The sequence below is a fragment of the Magnolia sinica genome, chromosome 19 (genome assembly GCF_029962835.1).
Source record: "Magnolia sinica isolate HGM2019 chromosome 19, MsV1, whole genome shotgun sequence".
In the NCBI taxonomy this organism is placed as follows: domain Eukaryota; kingdom Viridiplantae; phylum Streptophyta; class Magnoliopsida; order Magnoliales; family Magnoliaceae; genus Magnolia; species Magnolia sinica.
Genome location: NC_080591.1, coordinates 3,177,005 through 3,203,346, shown reverse-complemented (window position 1 = coordinate 3,203,346; position 26,342 = coordinate 3,177,005). Strand labels below are relative to the sequence as shown.

The following is a 26,342-nucleotide window of genomic DNA, read 5'->3' as shown; positions in this document are numbered from 1 at the left end:
GGAGACTCCTTGGAATCTACCCTTTTGTCTACAACCAGCAATTCGGCTTTTTTTTTTTTTTTTCCTTCCGATTTTCTAATGTCGACTGAAATGACGAAAATGTCCCTCGTTTGTAGAGCAAATTTCAAGAGAACTCGTCCCGGTATTGTCACCTTTGTATTACAGCCACCATACTTAGAGGCCTATAGCTGGGCATGACCTGACCGGATCCGAACCGAATGCCAGGGTCAGGTTCGGGCCAAGTAGACTCACTCTATTCTGAATTCTGACTTAGTCAAGTTGAGGTTACGTAGTAATCCGATCCGAAATCAGATCCGGCCAAATCCGGTTCGATCCAAAATCCAGTTCGGACCAGTATCAGATAGTATAAATTAAACTTTTTATTTTTTTTACCTTTATCATTTCATCTACCTTAAACCTACCCGTGCCGGCATCACACTGAACCCGATAGAAATCTAAGCTAGTTAGCAGCCCAGCACCCAATCTTTATTGGTCATCGTCGTCCATTCATCTGATAGTGCTTACCTTAATGATAGACTTTGAGGAGTTTCAACATGAGGTCTTGGGTTCAATACCCATAGGTGGTGAAATCCCACTACGGTGTGCGCGGGTGTGTGTTGAGTGTGTGTATTAAAAAAAAAAAAAAAAAAAGGTATGTTTATTTTAAAGTTTTTTTTCTTTGTTTTTTCGGGCTCGAGATCTCGGGTGTAAGCTGCTAGTGGCCCACCCTGGCTCGGGTGTAATTCATTGGTGGTCTGGCAGAGACTGGAACCTCGGTCGTGGCTAGCCCTGGCTCTAGACGGACACGAATTAGCTACTCAAGTGACGTCATCATATTCTTTGGGCTCCACTATGATGTATGTGTTGTATCCACACCATCCATCCATTTAGAGATCGTTTTAGGGCATGGTGGCCCACCTTGGCTCAACCTCGCTGGTGACGTTGGTTGCCCATCCTGGCTCGACATAGCGGCCCGCCCTGGCTCGACCTCGCCGGTAGACTGCCTGGCTCGACCTGGTGGCCCAATCCAAATCATAGCCAACTCGATCCGACTCGTTTTCTTTGATAGAGTCGGACTCAGTTCAGGTCAACCCAGCCAAAATTCCGTTCGAAGTGAGTCAAGCCTGCTGAACTCGGTCACGAGCCAGATTGAGTTTGGTTAAGGAAGTTGGCAAAACCGGAATGAGTCCAGTTGCCCACCTCTAAATTTACAGCTCGCGAAGAAATTATATGGCATGTTGCGTGGATCGTCTCACAATACACACGCATTTTAAATTCAGACAGGCGTGGCCGCAACAACGGCCCACATCCAACAAAAATGGTCCTCATATCAGTTGCTAGTATATCTAAATCTGTGAGATTTTAATGAGATCAATAGATCAACAGTCTGGATTTAGAGACCATGGACTCCAGTTGCTAGAATAGGAAAATAGTGTACATGTGAAAAGATGCAAGACATGTAATTTCTCGAAGGTTTACCTTGCTAGTGTGGTGACCCCACGCACGGACTCATCAGCTCACCGTACACGAGTCAAGAGCGTCAAACTTGAACGCGGATTGCGTAGCTCAGTACGTTATATCTCTGTGAGGCCCACATGTGATCTATGTGTCTTATCTACGCCGTCCATCCGTTTTTACAGCTCATTTTAAGACATGAGCTCAAGTTTTACGCATTTCCAAACCTCAAGTGAACCGCACCATAGGAAAATTTGGTGATAATGACGTTCACGGTTGAAGCCTTTCTAAGGCCTACATTGATATTTATTTGTCATCAAACCATTTTATGACGTCATAAATAGATGGATGAAGGTACAACACAAATATCATCTTGATCCAAAACTTACGTGGCCTATAAGAAGTTTTTAAATGTGGACATTCAATTCACACTTTTCTTGTGGTGTGGTCCACCTGAGCTTTAGATATACTTTAATTTTCAATTAATTCTTTTAAATGATAAGAAAAAATGGATTGTTGCCTGAACACAGGACATGGATCACATGGGTTTAGTTAGCAGGTAAGAAATATAATTATTAATTAAAATAATTCTCAATTATAACATTATAAAGATTATAACCTCAATATTAAAGTTATTGTTATTTTAATCATTTACATTATTTGACTTTTCTTAAGATAAAAATGTTTTCCTATTGATCATCTTTTCATGTGGCGGTAGCTTTTTATAAAAGTCATGAGTGACTTTCAAGAAGGGAGATGGGCTCCATAAAATCAATGATTGGGACTACCCATCGGCTAGTTTGGTTAGTTTACTTTCATTGGATGCCCAGGGACTCATTTAAAGTCATTTTTTAAAAAATGGTGTTTAATGTTACCCACAACTTTATTAATGTTGTGCGTTAATTTCAAACCGCTATGGTACATTTGTAACGAGTTTTTCCTTTAAATCTCGACAAAAGGCACGAAATTAAAACCCTATCATGTGAACGCCTTGGATTTGCTCCAAGATGATCTAGTGGGCCTCACATATGATGTGGGATGAGTTCAATAAGTGGGCCTCTTGCGTGAGGAAGGCTATTTAGCATTTTCCTCCCTTTCTTCTTTATTTTTTTTTTCACGGAAGAGGACCATTTGGCCGTTAAAACCATTGTCACTTCCGTGGGACCTACTCAGGCAAGCTTCCAATGTGCGTCCAACGTCATTCACTCCATTCCAGTGAACTTTTAAGTATTTTTTAAAGGTTTTTAACCACACTCTCCGACATAGAAACTATGATAGCCAAAGGTAGGTTTAGGTTAAGATAATATTAACTTTTATGTATTATTTTTATTAAACGGTCATAATTGTCATTACTTTCTATGAGTCATAAATTCCATGAAAATGGTCATAACTCCTTCGTTACATGTTCAATTTAAGTGATATTTTACTCATTAGAAATGTAATTTGATGAAATTCCAGATATATTTGGATATTACTTGGTTGCCCAAAAGCGGGCCCAAAGTTCATTATAGCATTTATTATCGAATGAAATATTTAAATATATGAACTTTAGGCTCACTTTTAGACAATCAAATAGTGTCCAAATGAAGTAATTCCAAAGTTCTTTGAAATTTCATCAAATTACATTTCTAACAAGTATAAGATCATTCAAATCAAACATGTAACAAGGAAGTAATGACCATTTTTGTTGGGCTGGCGATTCCCAGTGAGTATTGGCAAGCCATAGTAAATTTAGTACTACTTTTGGACAATTAAATGGTGTCCAAATGAGATTATTTTAAAGTCATTTGAAAGTTTATTAAATTAAATTTCCAATGAATATATGATTGTCTAAATTGGACACGTAATAAGGGAATAATGACCATTTTTGTTGTATCGTGATTTACAGTATGTACCGGCGATCCACATTCCTTGATGAACTTTAAACCCACTTTGGGTAATCAAATGGTATCCAAATGAAATAATTTCAAAGTCATTTGAAATTTTATCAAATTATTTTTTCAAGAAGCATAAGATCGTTCAAATTAGACATGTAACAAAGGAGTAATGACCATTTTCATCCAATAAGCGATCCATAGTGTGTATCAGTGATCCACAATGAGAATCGTTGATATTAACCGTGGATCGACGATATTAACTATAATTCGCTGATATTCACCGTGGATCATGATACTCATAGTGGATAGTTGATATGCATTATAGATTGTCAATTCAATGAAAACGATCATAATTTCCTCGTAACATGTCCAAATTAGGTGATCTTTTACTTGTTGGAAAAATAATTTGATGAACTTTCGAATGACTTTTGAATCACCTAATTTAAACATCATTTTCTATTATAATATTTATCCATTCTAACATTTATCACATTCATTCATTACAAAATTTATCTATTACAACATTATTCAATTATAAAAATTCATCCATTATAATATTCTTATACATCATTCTCCCTTTCACAAACTTTTACCATTTATATTTTTTAAAAAAAAAAAACAAAACTACAAAGTTAATTATCGTACCCTCTTCTCTTTCATAAACTCTCACCATTAATACCTACCAACAAAAATAAACACCACATACAAAAGAAACCACATTTGATCGTCATAACTTCCACATAAGAGTTTGTGCCTAAAGAAGCTCGATAAAGCTTCACTAGAGATTTGTTGAAGTTTTTTAGCCTCATAGATGAGTGTAGTATCTGTCCATACAACTACTAACCATTAAAAAGGCTTCAGTTATTTGTGTGATCCCCTCCTCTCAAAAAATGAAGAAGAAAAGAAAAGAAAAAAAAGACCAAAATGCCTTGCCACACAAGGACCTCACCTTTTGAAGCAACATGAGACCCTATATGGAGCCCATTGAATTATCTTAAAGCAAATTTAAATCTTCCATGTGAAATGAATTTTAATTTCATGCCACCTGCCAAAGTTAGGGAGCAAAACTCATCATGGATGGATAACACTAGAGGAAAACAGTTAGAAATTAATGCACAATATTAATCTACAGCCGTCTGATAAAAGTAAACATATAAAATTGGATAAGGGGGTCCTAATTATAAATTTAGTGGGGCCTATGGCCCTAATTTTTATTTTTATTTTGGGTTAGCTTGTTAGTACACACCCATATCAGTACACACACTCCATGTTAGCCACCGGATCGATGCCCAGACCTCAGGGGTTGAAACGATGTATAGCCACTCGGTCCGGGATCTGGGTGTGTTAACCCGGTTCGTTTTATTTCTGTAGACCGGTGAGGGATTACAGCATCCGAATGCATGTAAGGTCGACCCCGAGTACGCCTGGCCTAAAAAGAGCGGTCCACCAATCCACTCATCAGGAAAATGGATGGTTAGAAAAGCAGATCAACGGTCCATATTCACCCTACTTGACGAACAGCCTCGCTTGCTTGAAAGGAGTACTATTAGATGTACTCCGGCAGAGAGTGGTGGTCAATACGCAGGCACTAAAATTTGTACACGTCGCATAAACCAACATAAACTAAAACGTCTGAATCATGGAGACCTCAAAGCCAGGTCGATCAAGCAATCTTGTTATCTGATTAAATGGACATTTTCTGGTTGAATTGGAACCACTTAATGTTTTACATTTCGACCGTTCATTAAATGTCCCCGAAATTCTCTAGCTAGAATATCAAATCAAGTGTAACTTTTGGTCTATGATCTGTCTAAACAGGTCCCACGATTCGGACGGCTTACTTGTATGCCATGTGTACAGTTTCTTACTAACAAAATGGACGTCAACGCATGCATATGCATCCCAATGCGGCGTTTTGAAACCGTTCATCCAAGTGGGCACTATGAGCCCTAGGAATGATTCAACGGTCGATGTCATTATTCCCACTTTTTCTTGTGGTGTGGTCCATTTGAGCTTTGGATATATTTTAATTTTTTGTTAATTCCCTTCAAATGAACTGGAAAAACAGATGGAAGGCGTGGATGAGATATATACATCCACAGTGGACCCTACAGAGTTTACTTAGTACAATGTGTAAGGGAGATGATACGGTGGAGACGGAAGTACCGGAAGATGGTAGAACCATCTCTCTACAGGACACGTGGCTAGGTTATGGATAAATCGGTTCAGCACATACGCAGGCCCTAGAACGATTTATTTATATGTCAAAAATCACGCCTATTACACAATCCCACCCATCTGATCTGTGACCATTAAAGTAACGGTGGAAAATAAAAACAGCTAAAGTAGGATAAAGAGTAAAAACAGCGGTGGATAGTATTGTCTCGTGAGTTTTATATTTAAAATGTAAGCATCCATCCTTGTGCCAGTACATGCGTGGATCTCATCAACACATCACCCTGCCACGTGTTATTTGGAATATGGAACGATGGCTCTATCGTACCATCTCCTGCACCAGAAATCAGGGCAATTCATTTATTGAGTGGGCCACACATACAATAAGGTGGATTATTAAAAAAACTGATGATAACCATCATGCATTCGTCGCTCTCCTGATATGTGGGCCAGCCTGTTTGTCTACCACCATATTAGTGTCCTTCATCCTACCCGCGTGTGGTGATCATCTGAAGATGGATGGGCGCGGCTTCGGTTGATCATCTGACTGTGGGACCCACCTTGATGTATGTTCCTGATATCCAGGCTGTCCATCCGTTTTGAAATATCAGTTTAGGTATGATCGCAAAAATGATGCAGTTTTAAATCTCAAATGAAACACACCATAGGAAACAATGTTTAATGACAATTAAAAACTCTTTGTGTGCCACGAAAGTTTTTGATAAAGCTGATATTTGTTAGGTCCCTTCATCCATATCTTTTTGACGTTATTAACAGGTTGGATGGAAAATAAAAATTCCAGTGGCCCACTAATGGTGGGTATTCAGTCACTACTGTTACCTGGTGTGGTCCACATGAGACCTGGATATGCTTCAATTTTTATATAATACACTGAAATGATCGTTTAAAAATTAATGGACGGCATGGATGTAAGTTAAAATCATCAAGGTGGGTCCCACAGTCACCCACAACAGTGCATCTGGGGATCATACACCGAAGCCGCGCCCGTGATGGAGAGGCCTCGTCGCCTTGAATCCTTTCTTCAATCAATGCAGAAAGAGAATTACGTGCATCTTCCTCTGGACCCAAAACCCTTAAGTGTGGCCCAGCTTCAAGTTATCGAGACCGTTAAATCTGGTGGGATTCTCTAGACCGACAGCTTTGGAAAAGAAAGAGAGAGGGTGCACAATATTGGACAACTAACACCTGCCAGTCGAACTTCAGATGAACGGATGGATCTTTGGATGGAGGATATTTTCGTCTTTCCACAGTGGGGCCCACAGGATGAACCGTGTCATCACATCCATGTCGTATCTACTCGGAGTCGGCAACCACAGGTAGTTGTGGCAGGTCGAACTGGTTGCAGTTTGTTCGGCAACCACATTATAAGTGGGTCCCATCTGCATATCCATCCAACCGTCCCCAGGAGAGCTGCCGCACATCACATCGGCATATGGCGCTGCCACATTTTAACTTTTCCCTTCCAGGAATGATTGGTCGGGTGGTGGAATCCACTAACATTAGGTGCAAACGCTGTTTACCTCTCCAATGATGGTGGGGCCCACTGATCAGAGTGGTCCTAGTCCCCCTAAGTAGGTGGTGGTCCTCACCAATCCCTACCGTCTAGCCATGACTACCGTAGGATCAGAGAGATGCTCATGTCCAACAAACCGTAATCTGTAGCCAAAATCCAACCCGTCTAATAGGTTGGGCCCACCATGAGAATCCCTTTGTAAAACAATCAGCCCAATTCACTCATTAAATCGGCCACAATATAGAAAAACAATAGATAGCCACTGATACAGTAGAAACGTAGGTGCGGACCACTTGATGAATGGATCTAATACTTATGGAGGGGAAGCATTTTGGATGGGCTGGATGTTGCGCACAGACAGTGGGATGGAAATTATCCACTGTTTGGACGGTGGATTATTCGGTCCAACCGTTTGGATGGGAGCATCTCTCACGTTATGGCATAAAACAGAGCTTGAATTTTCCAATCCTACGCGCAATAGATGTGAATTTCTAAGCACATTCTAGCATTACACGTGGAAACAAGGTACACGTGTCTGATATAGGAGTCTCTCATCCGGCGACGCCACCTATACATGCTCTGGCTCTGATCTTATCAAATGGAATTGTCCGATTCCCTGGGGCAAAAGTGAAAACTAAAGGGTGGTTTGGATGCTTCTAATTTTTTAGTTATAAACATATTATACTTTAAAAGAGTTGAAGTTGTAATTGGTTTGCATGTTATTCTGGTCAATTTTTAAGTGGTAATTTAGTTACAGATAGATAAATAAATTATATGTTTGGCTAGCCTATAAAGTGTTTACAATGAATAAAATGAGTATTCATGCTTGCAGAGAGCTTCGGTGGTAAATCTTTCAAAATATACAAAAATTACTCAAGAAATATTTGATTTTTTTTTTTTTTTCTTAGGGGTGGGGTGGGGGGGGGGGCTTAAGAGGACATTAAAGCATGCATGCACTAAATGAATTAGATGTCCTCCTCCCATCATAGTGGGCTCCAAATGCAATCTATAAGTCTTTAATGGTATAAATAAAATAAGTATTTATGCATGTAAAGAGCTTCGGTGACAAACCTTCAAAATATACAAAAATTACATAAGAAATATTTGATTTTTTTTTTAGGGCTTAAGAGGACATTAAAGCATGCATGCACTAAGTGGATTAGATGTCTTCCACCCATCACAGTGGGCCCCAAATGCAATCTATAAGTTTTTTATGGTTGACATCCCATCTTTTCCTCATGTGGTCCATTTGATAGTGGACGACCTATTTTTTTAGAGCCATAGAAGAGCATCGAGGGAAATACATAATGGATATATTTGATGCACCATATGCATTACAGTGGTCCCCATATATCATGAGTGTATATATAACCATTGTGTTCTATATAATGACTTTTTAGCTGTAAAGACTATACTCGTAATATAAAACATGACCTTTCATCGAGTTTCAAATTACCGCTAAAAGTTGTAATTTAAAATCTTTACAAGCAAATACATGCATCCAAACAAACCCTGTAATCAAATTACCAGTATTAATCCCTTTACAACTTAAGGACTTTACAGGCATCCAAATGACCTTTAAATATTTCTAAAGCACATGGGCCCACATCAGATCATGTTGGCCGACATGGTGAAATCCCGTTGTAGATCCTCATTATCCATACAATACATTTGGACTGTCACTTTAGTTCACTTTCCTCGTTACAGTGATCAGTCGGATTTTTCCTTGTGGCCCATCACGCCGTATGGTTGGAGAGAAGGAGACTCAGATTCGATATTGATACCTCCAGTAACTTTGTGGGGCCCATCATGATGCATGTGATTTATCCATGCGATCAATCTATTTTTTTAGCTCTTTTTAGGGCATGAGCTTGAAAAGGAGGCAAATCCAAAGCTCAAGTGGACCACATGGTAGGAAACGGTGGACCAGTACCGAGCTTGGTGCGGGAGGGGCCACTACCAGATCGAGAGCGGATTAGGTGCCAAGTTGTACACGAGTCGAACCAAGTCGAGCCCGGCTTGGCTCAGCTAGCTAGTAGCTAACCCAAGCTCGAACTCGGCTCAATTCAATCAGCAGATCGGGCCAATTCATGTCGAGTTCGAGCTTGTGTGATATTTTCTCAAACACATAGAATGCATTTTCAATTTCTCACATAATGTAAAACAATAACAACATTTTATAAGTATTTTATCAAATACTCAGCTAGCAACATCAAAATTAAGATATGATGACATTCTTAGGGGTCGTTTGGCACCTTGGATTGGAGGGGATTGGAGGGGATTAGAGGGGGTTTCAAATCCCTTTGGTTGTTTGGCAGCATAAAGCAACTGGGGATCACCAATCCAGGGGGTTCCCAATCCCCTCTTTGAGGGGGTTTGTAATCCAAGGTGAGAGCTTGGATTACATCTAAAATCATTTCAATATTTGCAGGTATAAATGTATGTCACTGTACACTATCATTCTACTGGGCACATGGCCCACTAACGATGATCAGGACCGTCTAAACATTGTTAATGTAGATCAGTATCCAGATATTGTCCAGCACTATCCAAACATTGTCCATATTAATCAATGGTTAAAAATCGTTGGTTAGTCACTCGGACATGATCTTGTGCTTGCGGTCCATCTGAGACTTGGAATTTCATCATTTTTAGGCAAAGCATATATTTTAGCAGGCTTATCACAATCATAGTGTCAAAAATTATATATCTCACTAATTGGGGATATTAAAGTTGATTTAGTAATTAAATTCAAACCCCTGTAATGTATAGGTATTTTTGAATTAAAGTTGATTCACACTCCAAGGTGCCAAACACACCGAGAGGATTGCCAATACAGGGGGTTTCCAATCCTAGGGTTTGCGAATCCAGGGGTTCTAAATCCACGCTCCCAAGCAGGCCCTTATGATGTAATTTTTTTTTAAAAAAAAATAAAATAAAATTTTGTAATGATTTGTTTCATATCTATTTCTTCCTTACCACCAATTGATCGCACAGAGAATGTACACACCCGAAATAATACTTCATCGAGTCATTTCATCATATGCACTTCATCGAGTCATTTCATCATACGCTCGGCGAGCAGCATCACTATTAAAATAATCGAGTCACTGAACTGATTCGACCCGAGTCCATATGAGTTGAGATTCGATCCAAGTTGAGTTGATTTCGACTCAAAAAATTTTCAAGCTCCGAAACGTATCTGGACTCTATTTAATCTAATTTCAAGCTTATCCGAGTTGAGTTGACCGAGCTGACGCAGCTAACTTTACTCGTGTACAACTCTAATCAGGCGAGACCCCCGGCTCACCCAATACAATGTGGCCCTCACCGTGCGGTTCCCATGGGACCCACCTTAATGTATCTATTTTACATCCACGCCGTCCATCAGTTTTTACAAATCATTTTACAGCGATTATACCAAAAATGAAGGAGATCTAATAATGTGTAGCATACCATGAGAAACAGTGGTGATTAACCGTCAATCAACACTGTTTACAATGGTATATCCACCTGAAAATTGGATCTGTTTCAGTTTTCTGATGATATAATAAAATGATCTATTAAAACGGATGAACGGCATGGATACATAATACATACATTAAGGTGGGCCCACGGTAAGGGCCGCACGGTCTTGGGTGAGGCCAGGGTCTCACCTAATCCGCTCTCCACCGAGTCCGAGGGGAGGGCCAGCGAATGGGCGCGGCTTCGGTGGATCCCTGACTATGGAGCCCACTTAAGTGCATTAAATCCAATCCGTCTGTCCGTTTTGAAGGCTCATTTTAGGGCAGACGAATAAAAAATGAAGCAGATCCAAACCTCATGTGGATCATATAAGAGGAAACAGTGGTTATTGACCATTAAAAACTTTGTGTAGGCCAGAAAAGTTTTGGATCAAGTTGAGATTTGTGTGTTCCCTTCGTGCAGGTATTTTTGGCCTTATCACCGGGTTGGATGGAAAACAAACATTCCAATGTCCCACAAGAAGTTTTTAATGGTGGGTATTCGATGACCACTGTTTCCTGTGGTGTGATCTACCTGTTCTTTGGATATGTTCGTTCCCCCAAAGATGCCATAAAATGATATCAGAAAACGGATGAACAGCTTGGATGTAATTCAAATACATTATGGTGGGCCCCACAGTCCGCGATCCACCCACGGAAGCCGCGCCCTGCCCTCGCGCGAGCTTCTGGGTTGTCCAAGCGAGGACTATTGAACATATAGGGGTATTTTCGTAATTATAGGTCGTCGTTTTCTTTACCCATTCTGCCCTTATCTCTTCTCCATTGGAACGCGGGATACACTCCCGGTACCAGCTTTGTAGGATGGGCGTAACCCACGAAACTTCTTTGTGGGGGCCCACATGACGCTTATACGACATCTAATCAATCCATCATGTTTTACCCCTAGTGTTCTTTTAATTTCCCAAAAATCAGTCCGATCCAAGACTCATGTGGGCCACAAATGTAATTTTAGAGGTTTTAGGACTCGGTGGGCTCCATATATAAAATCAGGCTTAAAAACCTCTAAAGTCACGTTTTGTGGCCCACCCGAATCATGGAATGGCATGATTTTAGGGGTCCATCCATCCTGGCCAGACGCACCTTATGAATGGATTGGATAGCATACATCGGCAATACGTCATACAGCCATTTCTTTCCCACCACCATGTGACATTTATGGATCATCCAGTCCGTGAAAAGGTGGGCCACGCCATGGTAATCACTTCATATCAGAATCAATTCTATTCGCTCGTAGCTTTGGACAGAACAACATACTGAATCCTTCCAATCGTCCGTCCATAAATTTCAATTTGTGGCCCACTCAAACACTGGATCAGCTTGATTTTTATGGCAGGCGATCTTCATGGCATGTCCCACATTTTGCATGGATCGGATATTCTACACGTGATACATGTGGTGCAAAGAAGAGGTTGTAGCGGGAAAGAAATGGCTGCATTAAATACAGGCGCTGCATCTGATCATTTCTCGTCCGTTTAAAGCTCATCCATGAATAGATATCTTCAACTGACAGCCGTCGCGCGAATGAGATGGTGAAAGGTTTTCGCCTCACGCGTGTCCAATGTTAGCACGTATGAGACATCAAATCTACTCATCAAATGGAGATAGCTGTTAATATTTCCCTCCCCAAAATTCAGACAGATAAACTCACCGGACAATTCAAAAAAGTAGTAGATGAATGGACGGCTAGAAAAAATGGTATACCCGCCTTACGTAGATATACTCACCTTACGTAGATTCCAGTTCCGATACGGGAGCTTTCAAAGTTGTCTCCACCTGATGAGTGGTCCTGATCTATTACAAGTATACCACATGGACATGTACAAGCGAGTCAGCTTATTCTCTAACTCGCGCGAGTTCCATATGTATTTCCAAAACAATAAAGAAAGAAAACGCGGGAAGAATCACGAAGAAGACTTCCAGAGAAGACGGCAAGTGGGCCATTCGAGGTGGGCTCCACTGTAGGCGGGCGGTGAGTTTTGGCGGGGGAGGAGAAAACAAGGCCATGAACTACGCAAATAAAATATTCGCGGGATGGAGATTTTCAAAGGGTAATTTGATACTCCGGCGGAGTATCCCCCTTGATACACAGGCACTGAGAACTTGTACATTTGGCAGGTGTTAAATCAAATTAAACAGACTAAATTGTGAAACTCGCTTTCTTTAGCTCACGATCCCAAGATAAGATTAGTTGAGAAATCCTAACTGCTGATTTGTGGACACTTGTTTCCTAAAATAAGACCCGTGGATAATTTTCGTTTAAACCGTCCAATAAATGTCCATCAATCTTATGGTTACTTATTCAATTAATCTTGCGTTTTGGTTCATAGCACATCCATATTGAGACCCATGGTTTGGACAATTTAATTGAATTTTATCTTTACTACGTATAAAGTTTCTTATTAATTGCTTAGTGCCTGCGTATCATCCATTACACTACCAGAGTATCAATTTTTTTTTCTCGGTATTCAAATCATCGTGACGACGACGGCCTTAGCACGTGCGTTGAATGTAAAGAAAGCGGCGGACGCGTGTGAACAGAACCGAAATCGAGAGAATACCAGAGTGCAATCAATCGCGTGAAACGGGGGGGATGATGCGGAGGTTCGTGTCAACATATAATGCCTACGCCAGATCCAGACCCTTCATTAAATAGGCCGCACTTAGTACGTACGGTGACCTAAGTTTTAGTTTGGTTTATTTATTCGATTGGGCAAAACCTGCTTGAGAAAAACGGACAGCAGTGGGTTGACAGAAGATCGTTGTAATTGCGGTCTTCCAGATTACTGGACCAAAAAAAAACTTAATTTATGACATTCTCGTAGTTGTCCCACCTGATGAACGGACCAGATCTCGTGTAGTTATCTTATACCGTTATCTTTGTGTGCGAGTACAACTCAGTACATCGCATTCCTCAACTAGGACGCGAATTTCCCACAGCGCCTGTTGCCGGCAACTCATGTAGCCAAGGACGCGGATTGTGCAGTGAGGCGTTCACCACCCTTTACAGTGGCCTCAAGACTCTTTGGGCCCACCGTGATGTATATATATTATCCACGCTGTCCATCATTTTTTAGAGATAATTTTATGGTGTGAACCGAAATTTTAGTCATATCTAAAGCTCAAGTGGACCACACCGCAGAAAACAATGGGAATAATGACATCCACCATTCAAACTTTCCTATGGCCTTACAGTAATGTTTATTTGTCATCCAAACTGTTGATAAGGTCACGTAGACTTGTATCAAGGGAACACACAAATATCATCTTTATCCAAAACTTATGTGGCCCTCAAGAAGTTTTCAACAGTAGGCGCTCAATTCCCATTATTTCCTAATGTGTGCTCCAAATGAGCCTTGGATACAATTGAATTTTGGTTTAATGCTAAAAAACAAGCTGGAAAAACGGATTAACGGCGTGGATTAAACACATTAATCACGGTAGGCCCGACAGGGTCTTTACACCACGGTGAAGGGTGGCGAGAGCCTCCCTACACAATCCGCATCCGTGTATCCAAAGCTACGTTGGCCCACCGCAATCTCCGCGTTACCCACACCATCAGTTCCGATGCGGATCGAAAACGCAAGCGGGCCAGGCCGCGGGAAACAGTGGGAATGGAGACGGCCACCATTGAAAAATATTCCTGTGGTCCACCGTGACGTTAATCTTCCATCCAACCCGTTCATAAGACGATTACCACCAGGATGATGGGACCGCAGAAATATCAGCCTGATCCAAAAATTCTATGGGCCACGTTAATGTTTCAATGGTAGACGTTCAATTCCCACCGTCTATTTTTTTAAGGCCCACTTGAGCTTTTAATCTCCCTGATTTTTTAGCTCCAACGAATGGTCAGAGCTTATAAAACCGGTGGGCTCCACATTTTTTTTCCCGTTACACGAGCTCTTTGAAACAGGGGCTGTTGCCTGTTGGAAATTCGCTTCCCACCGTAGAAGACAAAAACAAGGACGGTGGTCCAACGGCTCCCGTTCGTTCAAAATAGGGGACCCAGAACGTATAGCGTAAGAATACAACTTCAAACGAGGTGGGGCCCACTTTCTAGGTGAAGGAGGTATCATGCAACAACCCGAGCTACCAAACGGGAACTTGAGTAGGCATTCTTTGTCTCTATCCTAGCCGTCCAACGACAGCACCTACTCATCGCCTTCAAGTCCGGAGAAGCAATTCAACGCATCAAATACCAACAGCGTACATATCCACCCATTTCCTATAAATGGGCCATGGTGTAATGATTCAAACCGTTGATCTAATGCCCTTGGAATTTCTAGATGGGAAGATTTCTAGCTTTCCAATCTTGGCCTTGGCAATTGAAAATTTGATTCCCAAAAAACACTTCTAAGGGTTGAGTCTAGAATTGTTTTATGTAAAATTGATTTCCAATAAACATGTTTGGTAAACATAGGCAAGAAAAAAACAATTTCTTATTGGACGGTGAGGATCATTCCAATCAAGTGATTTGAGAAAATACAACCCTGAGCTTTTTGGGGTCACTTGTTAATCATACAAACTAAAAATCAAACTGATCCAAAATTTGAATGGTTCATGCTTAAGGGGAATGATGTAAATCATGGCTAACATCTCCAAGTTGACTCCATGTGGCCTGCATGAGTTCTCGATCAGGTTGATTTTTAGATTTTTCTTTTATTTTGGTGAGGCACACATGGGAATGGGTTGGACGGAATTTACACACCATTATGGGCCCCCCACACAAATCTATTTGTTCACCTCATCTCCCCATTTTCTCACCTGGTGATCTTTACTGTGTGTAACAGGTTATTCTTTAGCCCCATAAGCTAACATTAGGTGGCCCACCTAAGACATTGAGTGGATGTGAAAGACTTGTTACAATAAAGAATAAAATTGAAATACAATTGGGGGCATTCAAATCATAGCCATGGAGAAAATAAAGTTAGGATTTTGGGTTCTTTATCTTTGTCTTTATTTATAAAAATAAGGTTCTGTTTGGCATTTCTTATTTAATTCAATAAGAATTATCGTGGGGAAAATAGACTGACTACTATTAACAGGCCAGGTCAACAATTCGAACAAGTGACCGATGTGGTCCAATGGCTGGATCTCTGTCACCTTGACCAAGCATGAAGGAAGGCTAAGCTCGACCTTCTCAACCATGCATGGAGAAAGACCGAGCTCGACCTCATCGACTAAGTATGGGGAAAGGCCGACCTCAACCTCTAGGCACAAGGTCGAGGCATCTACTAAATTGCAACGTGAAGCAAGGTAACTCACCCTAGGTCGGCGAGACCCATCCTTAGACGAGCTGTGATTCGATCTGACCTCAATCAGGTTTGTTTGTGTTCGGGGTCGAAAATCACAGAAACCGACTTCCACACTAATCACCCCAAAATTCTAGTCAAAGATCTAGAAAGATTCGCTGTTCAAGGAATCTGAATCCTACTATAATCAGCTCCTACTAAATAAGGATATGTGCCCCTTACGATACCACCTCTCCTCACCTATAAGTAAGAAGGCCCTTAATGGTGAAAGGTACGCATAGTCTCTAGCCCTAAACCATCAATACTCAATTAGAACAAGGTTTCTGACTTAGGCATCAAAGGGTTCCCTGCACGAGCCAGAGTCTTATGTGTCTATCTCTTGTGCAGGTTTGTGAGTCTAGGGAAGGCTAACTAGATTTCTGCATTAATAGAAGTTTTTCTAATAAGATCAAAAGAATTAAAAATTTATGTTGTAGCTCTTGATTTACAACTACTCATTTGGTAAAATCACTTTTTCAAAATAAAAATAAAAAAACTCTTAAATAAATGTGTTGTGTAAAATATTAAAATAAAAGCCTTTAAAAAAAAGGTGTTATTGTCATTTTAAAAAATTGTAATAACTTAATCTCAAACAAGCACGCCCCTACCTTAGATGTGGGTTGCCCACCGTGTCGAACATTAGATGTGGATCATCTATCATGTTGAGCCCACATTTGATATGGACCATCCATTATACTTGTGCAAGAAGATATCTTTTATTGCCTTTTCTTTTACGATACGTCTCATATTATAAATGTAGTGGCATAGAATCGTATGCATGCCTTTCGAGGAACAAAACGATGAATGACACATAACCCTAAGACGCGTGATCGAAGTAACGTATGCGGCACATCTATAAAAGACCCATCGAGGCAATGATCTTATCATAGATCTGGATATGTTCTGTAAGACCATCTCTCACATTCCTTTCTAAATGGGAGATCTTCCCTGAGACGTTCAAAGCTCTCGCAATAAATACAAAGATTTTGAAGATCCGAAAATCAAACTAATATCTTAGCGGATAGACACTAATAGATTAAGGCCTGATTAAGATCTAATGGATCTAGCCCCACCAATTTCACAAATATTCAAGAGCATGATAGGCGAAGGGTGGAGATGACTCAAATCAAACCATATTTATATGCAATAATGTCTTGAAAATTCTAACCTTCAAGAGTATTTCTTTCTAATGTAAGCTACGAGTTCTAAATCAATCAAGGATATTCTTTTATCCAGAATTATGACATGAGTAAGAAAAGATCCAAAAGCAATAAGGAAGCCCAGCGATGGGTTTCACCTCCTTGACAAGCTATAAAAAGATAATGCGAAGAAGAGCTCGAGGCCACACGCCAAGCATAATATATTTTCTTTACTACACTTAGTTTAGCCTTAGTCTTAGCATAGATCGCTACAAACAAGAATTACTGCTACAATACCGTATGAATTATATAATCATCCATAACCTTATGATGTTGGATCCCGATTAACCGAGTTCTTACTTGAATATCAAACTTTCTGGTCACATTCTGCTGACCATTTGCTTGGACTGTCTGTTCATTCAGATAGTTTTACGTATTTATCTTTTTTTCATTTCTCTAATTATTTTTACTCTGCCAATTGTAATGAGCATCATTCACAAATTAATAAAATAGACATTATTTTAACCTTCCTTTTATTTTATTTGTCCATCTCTATTCCTATAAGAAATACATTAGCTGCAATTATTTGTGAAATAAAAGTCTTGAACGTAAGGAAAAAAGAATCCTTCAGGAATGACTAACCCCTATTCTTCTGCAAATCACCTACTTGCTGTTACAACTGGTGGTTGAGAGGGGGGATTGAATCTTAGAATTTGGTGTTAATTTGTCCATCTCAGCACGGGGGCACTAGTGTTCAATCAAACATTGAGTCAAGTATAACTTTAGTACATCCCCACTTCCTAATCACAAATGTAAACCAAATACATGCCTTCATTCACACAAATGGCCTAGTGTTTGATTGAATTGCACAAACAATAAATATGTGGCCATCAAAATTGCCATAATTGTGCCCATCTATCAAGGGCAATCGAGACTCACATGGGCCACCCAAATGCCCAAAATGTTTAAAAAAGCAACCATGAACGGGCATGGGACCCATGGAGATCCAAGGGCCAGGATCTTCCAATTTGAATGAGTTTTGCACGCCCACCTGATAACTACTCGTCCTAAGGTCCTTAAATGCTGACCCTCCATGGGGGAGTAATCCTGTCCAGTGATTTGATGGGTCTCATGGAAGATGAAAATGCCCAAATTGGCCCATCTTTGGCATTTCGTTTCTCAATTGAGAGTGAACTGTTTGGTATTCTTCTCAACCGTCTGTTCTGTTTGTAGGGTAATGATCGGCGGTTTAGCGTTCAATCTCTGAGAATTTTGGTGCATCCTCCATCCACGTTGAGCCGATCAGATCAATGGTCTGGATCACAAACATAGGGCCCACATACAGCAATCTAAATTGGACAAGGCACCATATTTCGTACAAGTGGGGCCCATGTATTATTGGTGATCCAGGCATTGGTTAGACTCAGGTCTTGAAATGCACCACAAAATAGGCCCGGCCCAGTAATTCAAATGGACGGATCCCATTGGCGAATGAGGAATACCCCAAGAAATCTGATAGATATGATCCAAGCCATTCGATTTCGTCCATCTGGGGTCCAGTTCGATTTAGTGGCTCTGAAATGGAAGTTGAGGCTCTTTCGAACCTCGATTTGGGCATGTAGCCTCAGTAGTAACTTTCTGGCAATCCAGACCGTTGGTATGCTACACTCAGCTGTGGATGGGCCATGTTCCAAAAAACTCCTGGTTGGGAAGATCCTGAAAGTCAATCTTGAGGGGCCCACCGTGATCTGTGAGTACCTTTCGAGCCTGTTGATAAGGTCACATTAAAAACTAGGTCGCACCTTAATATCTCTGAAGTGTTTATTTACCATCGATTCTGTTGATAAGGTCACATAAACCTGGATAAAGGGGAAAATAAATAAATAAATAAACATCAGCTTATCCAAAACTTTCATGCCCATTAATGGTCAATCATCACTGTTTCCTGTGGTATGGTCCACCTGATAATTGGATCTGTTCCATTTTTTGGATAATGCCATAAAATGATCTGCAAAAATGGATGGCGTGGATACATAATACATGCATCAAAATGGGCCCCACATTAAGGGCCGCACCTTCTTGGGTGTGTCCGGGGTCTCACCTAATCTGCTCCCAATCAAGCCCCCTAGTCTTGACTCTTAGGACTGGATCCTACGGTCCAAGTTGCTGAGTCAGAAAACCATGATGCCGGTCCACCTGCTTTTCTGCAAAATCTGGGCTATTCATCAGGTGTGCCCCAGTAGAGATGATACATGACAAACAAAAAAAAAAAAAAAAAAAAAAAAAACCCTTGGAACCCTAAACTAAATAGGCTTGGGCTTGGTTAATGAGCTCTTTAAGCCCAAGGAATAAATGGGTTTAAATTCTAGGCCTGGTCCAGCCCTCATGCTTAGCATTCCAGTCCAAGTCCATCATAGAGCCAGGTCCCAGAGCCGATGGGCCCAGGTCTTGGCTCTTTTTCTAATGTCCAACTACTAAGTAGGTGGGCCTTCTGTTGATCTACTTTGCGGAGCATATCACAGCCGTTCATGAGTTAATTTTTTTGGGCATTTGACCCATCTATCAAGTGAGTTCTATTAAGGATAGGCTGCGTCAAAACACAAGGATTTGGAATTCCTAATGACTTCATTGACTAAACCATGAGATCGACCTCTGTGGGCACCGCCAAGATGTGTGAGGGAAATCCATCCCATCAATCAGATGCAACCTTATATGGTGGGCCATGGGCCTAAAAATCAGGCCAATCCATGACTTAGGTGGGTCACACCACATACAACAGTTGAGAGTGGATGCACACCTGTTGAAACCTTCCCGATTGTATATAGGTTCCAGTGAGATGTGGTTTAGGCATCCAGCCCATCCATTGTGTGTGTCCACATATGGTGCGGATGTGCATACCTAAACACAAAAGGTAATTCATCTCACCCGACGGTGTACTACTTTGTATTTTATTATACATGTGAGACTCAAGGTTGGTCCTTTGATTCAAATTATTTATCTGTTGAGCCGCATCGTGGGTTCACGTGGTATGTGTATGATATCCAACACTTATAATATATGGAGTATGGTCATTCGAATCATCATCAGATGAGCTACACATGAATTTGGATGTTTTTTGGTTACGTATTATTTTCTATCCTTACAACATATAGAGTGCGGTCATACGAATCATCAGTTGGCTACACATGAATTTGTAAAATTCAATTTTTGGAGGAAGTTTCGGTAACAGTTTAATTTTTTTGGTCAATTGGTGATCCATCCTAAGCAATAGTTATAATTTATTGAAGGGTTGTTACATTTTCTTATCCAAAATACTTTTCATATGATGGTGATTACACCCGTATTAATTTGGCGCATTTGCAGACCAGTGAGATGATACCATGTGTTGCCGCTACAAGTTTAATGATAAACAAAATCCTACTCACAAATCGATGATATTTTTCGCCTATTTACTTTGGAGACACATCACTTGTCAAAGATAAGACATAATGATGAATTACTCGTAGCCCTAGTACATGTGTACGGACAATGGTTTTCAGCCGAATCATGCCTTTTCACGAGTTTCCTTTCTCAAAGACTTTGTGTAAGGCGTTATATTAGACCGGAGTAGCAGCTATCCAATTACATTGTCTCCACAATCAGTCAAATTCTATAGGAATACTATGAGAGAGGAGCCAAAAATCTTATGTCCCAAAGTGACTCATTGGTCTATCATTAAATATTTGGAGTAAGAGACTAAGATTACATAGATCGAAGGTGTTAGGCACCTTCTTTGCCTGCACATATATACAGTCTCAACTTTATAAGATTAAACAAACTTCTAAGAATTACTTATGGTTCTTGCACATTGATGATCTAGATAGTATGTGCATTGCTGTGTTTAATGTGATGTGTATGACAAGTTTTAGTTCAGGCTATAAATTTGCCTTGACTTCTCCACTTGTCAAAATGATAAACCAATCAGCACAAGTTTCTGATGGACATAATTTAACTATATTGACAAGTTATGAAGTATACATTTGTATTGACGAGGTGCTAAGTGTTATGTATGTGATGCATTGCATATGATGTACGGTGCGTGATGTTGTGTTAAATGCAATGCTTATCACAAACTTTGGTTCAAGCTAGATAAATATAGCCTCACGTCTCCACTTTCCAAAGTGATTAACCAATTATCACAAGTTTCTGATGGGCATACGTGAGAATTTTGACCACCGGTGAATTTCTTTCGGCCGTTCTTAGGTGGCCCACCTAATAATTAAATCACACTGACTTTTAGCAACGGCATCTATACTTCTGAATAGACCAATGAGCGGCACCGATCTTGCACACGTGCTTGTTGAAGGCCAGTAAAAGAAGCAACGGATCATTGACACCCAAATAATTAAGTTCGTTTTACCTCTCTTCCTACTACGTTTTGTGTGTCGTCACCTACTAGGGCCCACATTCTAAGTAGTCTACTGATCGCAACCGTCCATTTTGGGGACTCTATGATATGGAATCTATTAAAATGGGTTGAATTAATGATTCTGGCCATCAAAATCTGTAGATGAAAAGGGTATTTGTTTCATGTACATACCTTCCTTGCCACCAACCACACTTTGTTGAGTCATTTTATCTAACACTTGGTGAGCAACATCAATGGCAAAGTAACCGAGTCACCGAACTGGATCGATCTAAGTTCGATTCGAGCTGGATTCGAGCCAAGTCGATTCGAGCTGGATTGCTCGAACTCAGCTCGAACTCATTTTCGAGCTCAAAAAATCAGCTCGACTCGGCTCGAACTCAGCTTCGAACCTAGTCGAATCAAGCTTTTTTGAGTCGAGTCAAGCAAGCTAACCGAGCTAGCTCGTTTCATGTACACCCCTAGTCGTGATCTATAGTTGATGCTGACCTCTAAGTCGGGTTGGCCGAGGTCCTGCAGACCAAGCCTAATTGTCGATCGTGATCAGGGCCGAGTTTTGAGGTTAGGGCCTCTAATCAGGGTCAGGTCAGTACTTGCAGTCATTGCTTGGTCATGACAATGAAATGCTAGACAAGTGATTGAGGCCATCGCTTATGATTGGTGCTCGGTTGATTGTAGAAGTCGTAATTGGTAGTCGAAGCCAAGCTCTTACATGATATTTCATCTAAGTTGCTTGCCTTGTTATATTCCTTGGCATCCTTGTTATTTGGTCAGTCCCATTATACCCATAACATATATAGAGTCATGCTCACCTGCGCATGTGCGCGCCTTTGCACATGTGTCATGGGCGTCTAATCCCAACGGTCCATGTGATGCGGAATCCCATGAAACCCAAAGGGACAAATTTTCACCTGATCTAAAATTCTAGTTGGCTATAGCAAAGAGAAATACAAATCAACTGAGAAAATTGTTTTCTTTTTTCATGGCCGGCCACCAAAGTTTTGGATCGTTATACAAAAACGTGAAAGCCGTCGTCACAACGCGGAACGCATGGGCGCGGATTGCGTCTTGCCCCAGCGGGGTTGGACTCGGTACTGGCAGGGGATCTGTGGTGCCCACCTTGATTTTGGGCTCTGTGGGGTCCACCGTAATTTATGTATTTTATCTACGCCGTCCATCCATTTTTTTATATCATTGTAGGGCATGAATCCAAAAATGAGGCAGATACAAGGCTCAAATGGACCGCGCAGTTGGGATTGAAATCCCACGGTTAAAAACTTCTTTGGAGCCGCAGAAGTTTTGATCAAGCTGATATTTGTGTTTTCCCTTAATCCAGGTCTATCTAACCTTATAAACAGGTTGGATGGGAAATAAATATCACAGTAGGCCCGACGAAGGTTTCAACAGTGGTGGGACTGTTATCACCTCTTCTTCCTGTGGTGTGGTCCACTTGAGGATTGGTTCTCCCTCATTTTTTGTATTATGCCCTAAAATGATCTGTCAAAATGGATGAACGGCGTGGATAAAACACATATATCACGGCGGGCCCCACAGTCCCCCCCTCCGGACGGACACAAACAACGTGGCAGCGTGCACGCCTCCGTTCCCACGACCGTACAGTCGGGGTGTGGGGCCTACAAATGAAGGCTTGGCATTATCGCTGCAGAGTCCATGTGTCAGGTGCGCAGTGGTCCATGGGTTATTAAAAAAGAAATTGAAGAGGTGGGGCCCGCATTCCGGTAGTCAAAATCAAGGTTGGGATGGATGGGTTTGAGTGGCTCTGGCACTGGACACGGTGTGACGCTTGTGTCCAATCTCTCACAACTCAGCTCTGTCCTCTTATCTCCAAAGACAGGATGAGGTGAACCCACCCCTTTGGATTTCTATGCACTTTTGGCCCTTCACTTAGATATCCTTGGATAACAGTCGTTTCCCAACCCTTCCCATAAAACCCAAATATCTCACCTCTCTCTGATGCACTTTTCCCTTTGTTTCTTCCTCCTTATTCATTCTCTCCCTTCCCCATCTTATTTTGTATACTCCATAAGGATTAAAAAACAAACATGTACCATGACCACCATCTTCCTTGTTTGTATTGCCATCCACAGAGCTACATCAGGATGGTAAGTAGAATTTTGTGTTATATATATATATGTGTGTGTGTGTGTGTGTGTGTGTGGGGTACACACATGTGCCAACCATTCATGGGAAGAATATCACGTAGATGCTCTCGGCCACGAATTAGTTCGGTCCATGAGTCAGGTGAGCCGTTATTTTTGAAAAATTGGACTGCGTAAATGACTTGGCTGAAGCTCTCTCACCCATCGAATTTATTCTAACATTGTGGCACACCTGATGAATGGATTGGATTTATTTTTGGGTCAGAACATCTACAAGGACAGATCTATTCGATGGACGACTTCGGTAATACATATGTATGTGTGTATGTATGTAGGCAGCGTATCCAAGTTCATACTGTAGACATGGCGGATGCATGTACAAGTCCTTTAAAAAAAAAATAAAAAAAATCATAGTCTACTCTTAAATAGTTAGGATCGTCTGATCTTTATGAGTTTAGGTCTTTGACCCTTTCATGGGTCTCCCTGATGTGGATGAATGGATGGTTTGGATCATATACACAGATGGCACATCTATATATATATATATATGCTGCACGTAAGTTTGTATGTACAGAGACCCACATGGATTTCTTGTTTTCTGTTTTGAAGAATCCTTTGGTTGGTGCATGAATTGCAGGTACAACACTTGATAGAGAGATGCTTGCTCTTGCATATGAGCCGAGATGACTGCATCGAAGCGCTGGCGGAGCACGCAAGCATCCGACCGCTCGTCACGCTTACAGGTCTCTCTCTCTCTCCATACATGCATGCATGCATACATTCATAAAAGCGTACATATGTGCGTATACATGTACCAAAAAAATGTATGTGAATACATATATAAATGCATTTGCATGTATTCATGTACATATATATGTATGTATCTATATATCTTTTCTGGTCTCAGTAAAGTTGGTTTTTGCAGTGTGGAGGGAACTGCTCAAAGAGAACAGGGGCTTTTTTAAAGCTTATTTCCAGGCACTTTCCACAAGGCCTTTCACTTGTAAGCCCACAAGCCTTACTCAATTTATGTTTTTTTTTTTTTTTTTCCAGCCGCGATAAGGTGGTCCACTCATCAGGTGGCCAAGCTCTGCACGAAAATAACGGACGGTTTAGAAAACAATGCCAACATAATGTATCCTACATATGCATGTGGCCTGCCTCATGAATGGGCTGACCAAGTTATCTTCAGAGTGTGGGCCCCACCTTATGAATGGATCAGATGTTCCATACATGAACCGTGTTAAGGTCAATGACCCGAGTTTGACTCTATTCTTATGTTTGACTTTTCAGATAGACCAGCTCAAAGGGTGTCAAGATTTAGAAGAAGGAAGCTGTGGAAGTGAAGGCTAGCTGTCTTATTAACGTGGAGTTATATCTTAGATATCATATGTATATTGTTAGAAGAGAGGTTTGGTAATTCCACACGCAGGCACACGTGTTACTATGTGGCACGTGTGTTAGATCTGAGCTTTATATAATGTGACTTCCTAATATGTTTGGATCTTTTGGCTTAAAAATTAGGCCATTTCACACCTCATGATATGCCACTTGTCTTGTTTTATAGGCAGTAAGATCTAAGCATTACTTCCAACCTTGTGGACAGCTCGGATCTTGCACACATGTTTCACATTTACACGTGTGGCTACGCGTGGATGCATATACCTGTGTTGAATTAGCAAACCTCAATATATGACACGTGTGTATTGAGGGGATATATTTGGCTGTAGAGTTTTTTTTAGCCCATGTAGGTACTTTCGATGCCCTTGGATAAAAGTACCGTTGGATCCGGCATGTAACTTCCAAGGCACATGTATGGTTTCAAATTTCATTGTGCATGCAGGCTAACGTATATGGTAATTACCATACATTTGAGTTGTGTAGGGCCTACTGTAAAGTTTTTGTTTTATCTATGTGTTTATTTGTTTCTCAAGCTCACAACAAAAAAATCCCTGTACTCCTCACAGAGGCTTCTCGAATCCACGAGAAAGAAAGTAAACAAAATAAAAAATGAATTCTATAAAATTCAAAATTAATTGATGAATGAAATAAACGAGTTCACAACCCTTTAAATAAGGATACCAAGCAATGAGAGAGAAATAAGAAGCAAACTATAACCAAAACTTCTAGAATTAGAAACATATTATAAATAGTAAACTTACTATTTATAGACGGTCATGATGTCTACTAGTGCGCAAGGTTTTTGGCCAAAAATAATAAGTGTCCTATTTGGCTTCATCAAGCTGTTCTCCTAATTATTCTAAGCTCTTTTCACGTTGAGCGCAACTCCTAAAGCCTAATGAATGAAGAGTTATAATCAAACTAAAACTTACTATTTACAATAAAAATAGGATTAAAATAGGAAACGACCGTTGATCCAGGGGTATTTTACAAATCCAGTTTGCGCAACCCGGTTGTACCGTTGGGTGACTAAAGTAGGTTGTTCTACCCCAAAATCATATATTTTACGCCCGATAACTCATTCCTGATTGTGAGATACGCCAGATCTAAGGTCTGATGGTCCGGATCACTTCTGTCGTCGACTAGGCCTTTTCTGATCCATCTTAGCCATGAAACTGTACACAACAAGTTCTACATCGGGTTTTGGCTGATATTTGTGTTTTCCTTTCATGGTCTATGTGACCTTGTGATCAATAGGTTGTATGGCAAGTAAACATCCTGATGAGCCCCATGATTTCCTATTGTGTGGTCCACTTGATCTGAGAATCTGCACCATTTTTGGATTAATGTTCTAAAATAAGCTGAAAAAACAGATGAATGGTGTGGATAAAATACATACATCATAGTGGGCCCCACAGAGA

General features: G+C 40.7%; 1 protein-coding gene across 2 annotated transcripts; it reads left to right on the top strand.

Annotated features, from left to right (window-relative positions):
• The first annotated feature begins 3,937 nt into the window (after positions 1–3,937).
• On the top strand, positions 3,938–25,403 carry LOC131235373 (uncharacterized). Of its 2 annotated transcripts, XM_058232540.1 has the most exons (5): positions 3,938–3,946; positions 23,465–23,523; positions 24,158–24,263; positions 24,446–24,523; positions 24,814–25,403. In XM_058232540.1, coding segments are annotated over exons 1-5 (297 nt in total). In that variant the 5' UTR covers positions 3,938–3,945; the 3' UTR covers positions 24,867–25,403. The 2 variants fall into 2 exon arrangements, with proteins under 2 accessions (XP_058088523.1, XP_058088522.1); XM_058232539.1 differs by lacking the exon at positions 3,938–3,946 and having other exon boundaries at positions 23,327–23,523.
• Positions 25,404–26,342: the final 939 nt, after the last annotated feature.